The sequence below is a fragment of the Colobus angolensis genome, unplaced genomic scaffold (assembly GCF_000951035.1).
Source record: "Colobus angolensis palliatus isolate OR3802 unplaced genomic scaffold, Cang.pa_1.0 Scaffold61, whole genome shotgun sequence".
Lineage (NCBI taxonomy): Eukaryota > Metazoa > Chordata > Mammalia > Primates > Cercopithecidae > Colobus > Colobus angolensis.
Window position 1 is genome coordinate 3,448,856 of NW_012119710.1, and position 9,741 is coordinate 3,458,596.

Sequence of the window (9,741 nt, forward strand, 5' to 3'; positions counted from 1 at the left end):
GGTCCTCCCGGCCGTGGCCTATCTGGGGGCTGGAGGCGGGGGTGGGGGTCTGAGCTGCGTCCTGGGCTCGAGGCGTCCCCCGGGGAGTCGCCTCTCGGCGGTGCGTCCGGGCAAGCGGCGAGGGGCCGCCCCAAGTCTTCCCACCGCCGCCACCCTAGCAGCCCGACTTGGGGCCTAGAAAGTGGGGCACGCGGGGGTGGGAGGGCCCTGCACGCGGCCCCCGGTGGGGAAGGGGACGGGCCAGGGACTCAGACTCGCGCTCTCCCCCCAGGATGCAGCACCGAGGCTTCCTCCTTCTCACTCTCCTCGCCCTGCTGGCGCTCACCTCCGCAGTGGCCAAAAAGAAAGGTGATGGGGGAAGATCGAAGGAGGGCTGGGGACGGGCAGGCGAGGCCCCGCCACCTCTGGGCTGGGCCGCCTGGGTTCTCAGCCTGGAACCCCAGGAAGGCGGCCCCTGATGGAGTCTCCCCGTGCCCCCGTCCTGAATTCTGTTCCCCGCGCGTTGTAGACAAGGTGAAGAAGGGCGGCCCGGGGAGCGAGTGTGCGGAGTGGGCCTGGGGGCCCTGCACCCCCAGCAGCAAGGATTGCGGCGTGGGTTTCCGCGAGGGCACCTGCGGGGCCCAGACCCAGCGCATCCGGTGCAGGGTGCCCTGCAACTGGAAGAAGGAGTTTGGAGGTGAGGCGGGGCGCAGGCAGAGGGCAGGAGAGGGGGGCACAGGCTCGCCGAAGCCTGGGCAGACCCTTGGAGGGAGGGCCGCGGGGCGCGCAGCGCTGACCCGGGCTGCTCTCCCACCAGCCGACTGCAAGTACAAGTTTGAGAACTGGGGTGCGTGTGATGGGGGCACAGGCACCAAAGTCCGCCAAGGCACCCTGAAGAAGGCGCGCTACAATGCCCAGTGCCAGGAGACCATCCGCGTCACCAAGCCCTGCACCCCCAAGACCAAAGCCAAGGCCAAAGGTCAGCGAGAGGAGAAGGGGGTGGGGCTGTCCCAAGGGGTCTGCTCCCCCCCTCCCCCCGCCGCCTGTGAGGGGACCATTCCAGGTTAAACCTTAAGTTTTGAGCCCTGGCCAATAGCTTCCTGACATGGCCTCACTTGGCTTCCGTGCCTGGAAAAGTCTAGAGATGGGCACTACAAGAGGGGCGGCAGGTGATGCTGGGGACATAAATCCTCCCTGGCCCAAATAGGGACCAACTCAAGCTACTCCATTGGAGCATCTGGCTTAGGACCCAGGGAAAGTGTCCTGGAACGGCTTGCCTTTGTCAGCTCTCCAGCCACGGGCAGCATTTGGTCAGCTCTGCCCTTTCTAGTGTTGGGAGGAGGTCACAGCCCACCCTAGGCCTTTCAGCTCACTCCTGACTCAGCCCAGCGAGGCCAACAGGGCAGGGGTGAATCTGCCCGCTTCTCAGGTGAGGAGGCTGAGGCTGTCCAGGGCTGCTGTGACCAGGACCGGAACTGGAAACTTGAAGGTTTTCTGATCCCAAGTGGAAATAGGAAGCTGGGGGTGTCCCATGTCCACATCACAATGGCGGCCCCATCCCTTGCTTCCGGGTCAGCTGATTGGAAACCACTAGGGGGCAGAATCTTCTCCTCCTTCCCTGATGCCTGGGTGTTTGTGGAGCCGGCAGTCTGCAATGGGTCGGCCTGTTGATATGGTATTAATATTTCTTTCTTGTTTTACAGCCAAGAAAGGGAAGGGAAAGGACTAGAGGCCAAGCCTGGATGCCAAGGAGCCCCTGGTGTTACATGGGGCCTGGCCCACGCCCTCCCTCTTCCAGGCCCGAGATATGACCCACCAGTGCCTTCTGTCTGCTCGTTAGCTTTAATCAATCATTCCCTGCCTTGTCCTTCTCACTCCCCAGCCCCACCCCTAAGTGCCCAAAGTGGGGAGGGACAAGGGATTCTGGGAAGCTTTAGCCACCCCCAAAGCAATGTGAGTCTCAGAGCCCGCTTTTGTTCTTCCCCACAATTCCATTACTAAGAAACACATCAAATAAACTGACTTTTTTTCCCCCCAATAAAAGCTTTTCTTTTTTAATATATAAAAGCCCCTTCCCAAGGAGTTTGCTGTGGAAATGTGTTTGGGAGTGGGAAGGTGGGGAGAAAGACCAGGCTGTAGGGACTGGTGGGTTTCAGCGGTTGGGGGCTTGGTGGTGGGTGCTCTCCAGAGCTCATGGAAAAAGCAGAACAATTACGAAAAATTTCTTCCAGGGCCCCCGAAAGGGTGCCTGCCATCAAGTTGCCTAAGCCTCTCGGTCCTCATCTCCCCCAGGGACCAGGGCTGGGGAAGGGAACCTGGCTGACTCACCGGAACCGCCACACTCATCTCAGCCTTGCCCAGTCAAAGGTCTTTTGATCCAACCCACAGCCCATCAGGAAGGTTCTACCCACTGGGGGAGAGCAGATGCGGGGGTTGCGTGCCTACCTCACTGCCCACCTCCCACTTTCCACTGTCACGGAAACCCGAGTGAGCCACCAGGTTGACCCCTTTCCTCTTGCCTGTGTGACCCAGGCCTCCGCCCAGCAGAAGCCAGAGGGCGAGAGGTTTGAAGAGGGCAGATGGGAATGCCGCCCGCCACAGCCTCACCCGGACTCGATGTGTGACCTGGGAAGGCCGGGGCCGCAGGGAGCTGTCTTCTGAATAAGTGGACCACTCTCAGCTCAGCCTGGGATCGGAGGAGGCCAGACCTCAGTTCCTGAGAGAGAACCCCTGACCTCCCAGCTGCCCCATTGTAATGTGACAAGGGCAGTGCTGCTGGGGTTGGGGGGACCTGGCCTCCACCATACCCACCCAGAACCTGGCTAAGTAGCTGCAGCCAGAGATTTCTGCCCCTGGAGTGGGATTTGGGGAGAGGGGGCTGAGCCTACATGCAGGGTGCAGGGGGGCAGAAAGCACCGATTACAGCAGAATGGGGGACTCCAACCCTTCTACTCCCTTTCCAAGCCTCCTTTTCCAAGCACTGGTCCCTCTGTTCCTCCTGAGGGGCCCTGGGCTTCGGCCCCCGTCCAGATGTCCATTCTCTCAGCACTGCTGACGGCCACAGTGGGGTAGGTGCCCACCCAGGCCAGTGCCCCGCAGCTCGCTGAAGCAGGGCCACAGAGGCGGGCCAGGCAGCCCCAATTCAGACATTCCCTGGGGTGAGCCTCCTCAGCCTGAGCAGAGAGCTGGTCTCTGAATGCAGCCAGAGCCTCTTCTGAGCTTCCTCCTCAGCAAACGTGAACACGGAATGGTGCCTGCAACTCTTCCCCACAGCAGGTGAGCCGTGTGGTCCCCCAGCGGACGCACGCAACACCAGCACCTCCTAGGGCACTCCTGCCTGCCTACCTGGCAGTGCCAATGTTCCGATACTGGCACAACAGCAGGTGCCGGAAGGTCTTTTTAAAGGTGGCGTTGCACAGAGCATAGCAGGCAGGGTTGATGGTGCTGTTGACGTAGCAGAGCCAGTAACCAATGGACCACACCGTGTCAGGGATGCAGCTCTGGCAGAAGGTGTTCACCAGGACCATGACGTTGTAGGGCGTCCAGGTGAGGATGAAGGCTAGCAGAATGGCAAAGATCGTTCGTGTCACTTTGCGCTCCCGGGCTGCCATCTGCCGCTTCTTGCGCACCTGATTGCGAGCGATGCTGGCGAACTTGCGGGCCACGTTGGCCGCAGGGCGCATGCCAGCAGGCGTGGCAGGCACAATCTCAATGGCTGTCACACACTCGTTACCTGTCTGCTTCGTCACGATCTGGATCTTGGACCATTTGGAAGCTGGGTTGAGGGCCCGTGGCTGCAGGGGAGGGGCGGGCATGGCGGGTGTGGTGGCCTCTGTGGTGGACAGCTCTGTGGCTGGGCGTTCCTTGGTGTTCTGGGTGGCACTGCCTGAGCTGGACTCATTGGAAGTGTCCTTGTCAGTCATGGGGCGTGGTGGTGGTGGCAGCGCTGGCGGGGGGGCCTCCTCCAGCTTGCCGTTGCGCAGCTCCTCCCGGGCGGCCTCCCCGGGTGGGGGCTTCTTGACGCTCTGCTTCATTAGTGGGCTCTTGAGGAAGGCCAGCGTCTTGGCTTTCTTCTCCTTTGGGCCTTCGGGCCGGTGCTTGTGGACTCGGCTGCGACTGGCCAGGGAGATGTGGATGTACAGCACCGTCATGATGACCACAGGCAGGTAGAAGGCAGCGATGGCTGTGCCGAAGGTCACTGCTGGGTTGGACAGGAACTGGATGAAGCACTGGTTGTCGGGCACTGTCCTCTTGCCCACCACAAACTGCCAGAACAAGATGGCAGGCGCCCAGAGCACGAAGGACAGGACCCAGGCAGCGGCAATCATGAGGCCTGCCATCTTGGTGGTACGCCGGGCAGGGTAGGTGAGGGGCTTGGTGACGCAGAAGTAGCGGTCAAAGCTGATGATGAGAAGGTTCATGACGGAGGCATTGCTCACCACGTAGTCCAGGGCCAGCCACAGGTCGCAGACCACGGCGCCCAGGGGCCAGTAGCCCTTGATGATGTACACGGTGTAGAGGTTCATGGAGAAGGCGCCTATGATGAGATCAGCACACGCCAGGCTGAAGAGGAAGTAGTTGTTGACTGTCTGCAGCTGCCTGTTGACCTTGATGGACAGCATCACCAGGATGTTGCCCACGACAGTCACCAGGCTCAGGGAGCCTGTCACTGTGGCAATGAAGACCATTTCCACCGTCTCGTAGCGATTGTGGGTTGATGACGTGACCAGGCGCACGGACTGATTGCCCGAGCTGCCATTGACAGGTGTGAAGTTGGCCATGTTGGTTTCAGGGGTGGGTAGGCCGTGTCTGGGGAGGAAGGGGAGAGAAAAGCATGAACTGCGGAAGGGGATGGGGGGAGTCATCTAGAGGCACGCTGGCATCAAGGTGACAGAGGGACACTCTCTGGCAGAATGTCTTGAGAGAACTCTGTCCCGCCATCCCGCATTTGCCCATTCATTCAACATTAATTGAGCACCTACTATGTGCCAAGCCTTACTCAGGGTGCTGTGGCTACAGAATTGAATAAGACACACATGGCCCCCTGCCTCCTGGGGGGAGACATGGAAACATGTGAGCCACAAAAGAAAAAAAGGCAGGGTGACGGGAGAGTGAGTCAGAAGGCAGGACAGGCATGACTCCTTGCTGGGTGATCAGGGAAGGCTTCACCCACCAGGTCATCTGGGTGATGGGGAGCCGGCCACAGAAGCAGCGCAAGGCCTGGACAGAGGCTGGTGTCGGGGGAGCTCAGGGAAGCAAGAGGAGGAGGAGAGTGGTCCCAGAGGCCCACCAGCATGTGGGCTCTGGAGAGAGGTGTTCTGTTCATCCACTTACCCACTCAGTCATTTCTTAACACCTGGTCTCCAACCCCTGTAGAAGGCACTGGGACAAAGGCAATAATAGGGGTATCTATGAGCACCTAACACTGATGGTCTACTAAGTGCCAAGCACTTCTGACACTTGAAAAAAAAGTGTCTGTTTATTTATTTATCTATTTATTTGTAGAGACAGGGTCTTGGTATGTTGTCCAGACTAGAATCCTTGAGCTCAAGTCATCCTCCCACCTCCTGAGTAGCTGCGACTCCAGGGGCCACCATGCCTGGTAACACTTTTTATAGCGTTAACTCATTTCATCCTCACAACAAACCTATGAGGTAGATACCATTTTTTTTCTTTACTACTTACAGATAGGGAAACTGAGGCACGGAGCTGTTAAAAGCCTGACGAAGGTTTCACAGCTTCTTGCATTATATTGCTGGTGGGGATGAGTACGGGGTGAGATGGTGAGAGGAAGGCAGTTCCATAACTAAGAGCTCTGGCTGAGGGAGGCCAAAGAGCTCCAGGAGCCAGGCTTTGCAGGGGACCAGAGATGGCGCCTGGAGCTGGGCACCCGAGAGAGGAGGAGAGTCCCTGCAGAAGGGGCCTCGGGAGGTACCTGCCACTGTCGCGTCCCCTTCAAGGAGCCCTCAGCTCCAGCCACAGGGCATGCAGCTGGGAGGGAGGCAGTGCAAGGGTCACTAGGGGTTATCAGAGACCCCTGAGGCCCAACTGGGGACCCATGAGGTAAAAGGATTGTCCCAGAGGGAAGAGAAGGGCTGCCAGGGCCGCCCCTTCCCTCCGCAGTCCACTCCCCACACCGGCAGCGCCCTAGCTGGAGTCCCCACCACAGGCCCTTCCCTGAGCCTGCCCTCCCTCCCACCAGTCTCCTCTTAGCTCTCCTCCCCCTCTTCCTCTTCCCTCCATGTGAGGGAGGCCCACGCCAGCTCTGAGTGCCAGGGCAGCCGCTCAGCCCAGCCTCCTTCACACCCGCCAACACACACACCGCTCCACAGACGCACGCGGGCCCATCACAGCCACGCCAGCCCAGCAGGCATGGTCGGATACGCAGTGCTGTGCGTCTGTGTGTGAGAGGAAGAGAGGGCGCGGCAGCCGGCTGTGGAGGAAGGAGGACTAGCCCGCAGCCTGGGCTCCGGCTCTGTGGCCGTAGACAAGCCACTGCGCCTTCCTGCACCTCTTTCTCATTTGCAGAATAGAGAGGATCCTGTCCTGGGAGATCACCCCCCCAGCAGCTATAGTGATTAGCACCTAAACTTGATCTCTATACATAAACACAAAAATGCACTGCAGGCTGGGGCCAAGGGCCAGGGTAACCGCCCCAAGTCTGACCCCAGCCCTTCTATTCCACCATCGCAGATACAGACCCAGCCTCCTAGCCTGATAGTTCAAGTTCTCCTGTTCTAAATCCTTGGTTAGTAGGAGGAGAGGCTGAGAGCAGGTATTGTCACCCCCAAGGTCACACAACGAGTCAAGGGCAAAGACCAGATACTGCCCTCTCTCGGGGTCCCTGACAACCCCATTTGGCTCTGAGAGCCTCTGAAATAGAAGCTCAGGTGTCACTCTCTGCCCTGTCCCCTCCAGCACTGGGAGGCTGCCCTCCCGCAATCACTCACGTGCAGGAGGGAACAGGGCAGGCAGGAGCAATCACTCAGCCAGCCCCAAGGAAGCTCACTTTAGCCTCCCAGGGCAGGATACAGGCCAGCAGGATGACGACAAACGGGGCTAGAAGTGCAGAATGTGAAAACATAATAGCTCTTGTTTATTGAGTGTTAACTGTGCGTCAGGAACCCCTCTGAGCTTTTAATATAGATTATCTGGTTTAATCCTTACAACAGCCTGAAAAAGCAGGTATTATTAGTATCCTCATCTTACAGATGTAAATATCCTCTTATAGACGAGGATAATGTTAATCAACTGGCCCAAAGTCACCACGTTAGGAAGGGGAGTGGGCAGGAGAAGAACCCGGAAACCTCCTTCTTAAGTCCAAGGTGCTACTGCTCAGAGTTGACCTCCTGCCTCCGCTCCCCTCTGCCCGAAAACCACACAACTGAGGGACTGTCCAGGTGAGGCTTGGGTAGGGTCCCCTCACATTCCTGCTGGCTTCTCGACTTAGCTTTCCCAGAAGACAAGCGATGGTCTTGTCTTCTCCCAGATCCTGGTGGCCGGGCTGAGCCGGGACCACTGGATGGCCTGTGGTTAAGTCCTGCTCTTGGCCCGCGTGAGGGAGCTGCCAGGTGCTGACAGGGCGAGGCTCAGGGTCTCCCCGACTCCGCCCCGCCCCAGCTGTCGTCTTTTTGGACACCTCGGGGTCACCCGCAGACATTCCGACAGCAGCCCTCTCTGGCGCCTTTCCCTGGAATCCAGATGCGCCTGGATCTGGGGAGCGAGCCGCCGCCGCCGGGGCTGTGCGTACCGCTAGATGGCAATGTCGGTCCCTGGTGCCCGCTCCGGACCTAGACCGTGCGGCCGCCGTTGGCCACCGCCCCCAACTCCAATACGACTGCGAACCCAGAGGAGCCCTCAAGCAGAGCCTCCCGGGGAAGGGACGTGGGTTCCCCTCGCCAGGCCCCGTGGGACGCCGCCCCAGAGCTGCCCTCGGCTCCCCGCGGGGTTCTCGGGTGGGAAAGTTGAGGGAGCCCGGATTCCACCCGGCACCCTGCGAGGAACGTGTGGGCGGGAGCGCGAGTGCGAGTTCTGTTTGTGTGTGCCTACGGGGGAGCGCGAGTAGACGCTAGTAGCTGTCTGCATGTGCGTGTGTGTGCGCACGGCCACGCCTGGATACCAGTGCGCCCGTGAGAGCGCGTGAGCATGCCGCGCCGTGTGGACACGTGCATGTGCATGCGTGTGCGTGCCTAGGGTGCTGTGGCCGGGAGGATGCACACGGTTTGGGTGCCTCTACACCTGTGGACTTGCATGCACAAGCAAATGCAGGACAGAGAATGGGTGACCGGTTACATTCCAAACGCCCCTGCCAGGAGACTCAGCCAGACCTTAGCTGTCCGACTGAGCGCAGAGAGGGTCAGGCCAGGAGCCCGCGTCGGGATTGCACCCGGCCTGTGGGTGAAGGGTCGTGCGGATGAGGAGGCCAGACTACTAGGGGCTGCGTGCGACGGGCCACCTAACTTTGGGACGCCGTCTTAGCCCGGTGCCCAGAGGTGTCCAAGTCCTTAAAGATGTGGCAGAGTCACAGCCTCTGACTGACATCTGTCGAGGGGCCTCTGCGAGAGTCGCCCAACCCAGCCTTTAGGGACACCAGGCAGGCTCAGCTCTGCGTGCCCCTAAGACGAGTTATTGCCAAAAGCAGCCCAGTCTCGCGGCGAGAGGGCACCAGCAGTGCACCCACAAGGCGGAGGCCCGGACGGAGCTCGGGTCACGCGAGTGCAAGACTCTTGTCTTCGCTCCTCACCCTGCACCCTACCCCAGAGGCACTTTCTAGCCCCCGTGACCAAAGTGGGCACCCAGTTTCTCACGCTAGGGTCCGGCGGGCCTCGAGAGCCGGGTTTTCCTGGACCATCTGGAGGCTCCTCCATGTCTCCGCCGTGGTCGAAGGAGCCCTGGCTCTCGGGTGCCCCGCCCTCCCTCCAACCCCCTAGCACGCAGTTCCTGCAGCCTCTGGGCGTGGGCACTGTGCTTTTCCGAGTCCTCGACACCCCTCTTCCCCGGGTGAGACCGGAGGGGGTGCTCCGGGCGCCCGTGGGGTGGTTTGGGGTGTAGGTCTTCGGTTCTTGGGCATTCACTCCATGGCTCTGGGAAGGCTGTGGTCCCTGGATCTGTCCCTGGGGCGGGAGAGGAGACTCCAGAGTTCAAGGGAGGGAGAGGCGAAGATTTGGCACCGACATTTTGCCCAACACTTCCGTTGCGGGGTCGGAGGAGGGGGCCTGGAGCTGGAGGACCCCGGCTTGAAGGCTGGGCAGCAGCGGGGGGTAGTACTGGAGTGGGGGAGGGGTGTCGGGGAGGGCAGGGGTGTTTTCCGTCGGGGCTCAAGGTCGTAGATGGAGGACTTCAGGGGCCGGAGTGGGCTGGCAGCGCGGGGGCAAAGGGTGGAGGGAGAGGGAGGGCGGGGAGACGGCGGGAAAAGGGCTCTTTGGGGCTCCAGCGCCTGGCGCCCTGCAGAGCCGCCAGTGGGAGGGCTGGAGTACCGGGTCCCACCCCCGACGGCTGTCCCTGGCTCCGTGGGGGCTGTGGGCGGGCACTCCTCCGCCCCCGACATCCTGGATGCCCACCCCTTCCCACGGGCGCACCCAGGCGCACCTGGAGAAGCCTCTGAGAGCCCCTGGCCTTGCTTCCAGCTGGGTCCCCCAGCCCCGGCTCACTGCCGCTCCCGGCACCGCGGTCGCCCCGGGGGGTGTCTGGCGCCCTGTTCCAGTCGAACCCACCTCTGGGGAGCCTCAGAGCGTCCCGGGGACCTGCTTCCTGCTCTTCCCG

The 9,741-nt window shown here is 60.7% G+C and overlaps 2 protein-coding genes across 6 annotated transcripts in view; one reads left to right on the forward strand and one right to left on the reverse strand.

Annotated features, from left to right (window-relative positions):
* Window positions 1-2,053, forward strand: part of MDK (midkine (neurite growth-promoting factor 2)) — a 3,032-nt gene extending 979 nt beyond the window's left edge. For 2 of the 5 annotated variants that reach the window (XM_011963308.1, XM_011963310.1), the window contains exons 2-5: window positions 272-348; window positions 509-676; window positions 797-958; window positions 1,683-2,053. In XM_011963308.1, coding sequence (XP_011818698.1) covers window positions 272-348; window positions 509-676; window positions 797-958; window positions 1,683-1,708 — 433 coding nt within the window. In that variant the 3' untranslated portion in view covers window positions 1,709-2,053. Of the gene's footprint in view, window positions 101-271; window positions 349-508; window positions 677-796 lie in introns of all 5 variants that reach the window. The other 3 variants (XM_011963311.1, XM_011963309.1, XM_011963307.1) reach the window with 3 other exon arrangements.
* Window positions 2,054-3,007: 954 nt separating this feature from the next.
* CHRM4 (cholinergic receptor, muscarinic 4) lies at window positions 3,008-4,804 on the reverse strand. Its single transcript, XM_011963312.1, has one exon. It carries the CDS (start codon window positions 4,758-4,760, stop codon window positions 3,321-3,323), a length of 1,440 nt encoding a protein of 479 aa, XP_011818702.1. The 5' UTR covers window positions 4,761-4,804; the 3' UTR covers window positions 3,008-3,320.
* Between the last annotated feature and the right edge of the window lie 4,937 nt (window positions 4,805-9,741).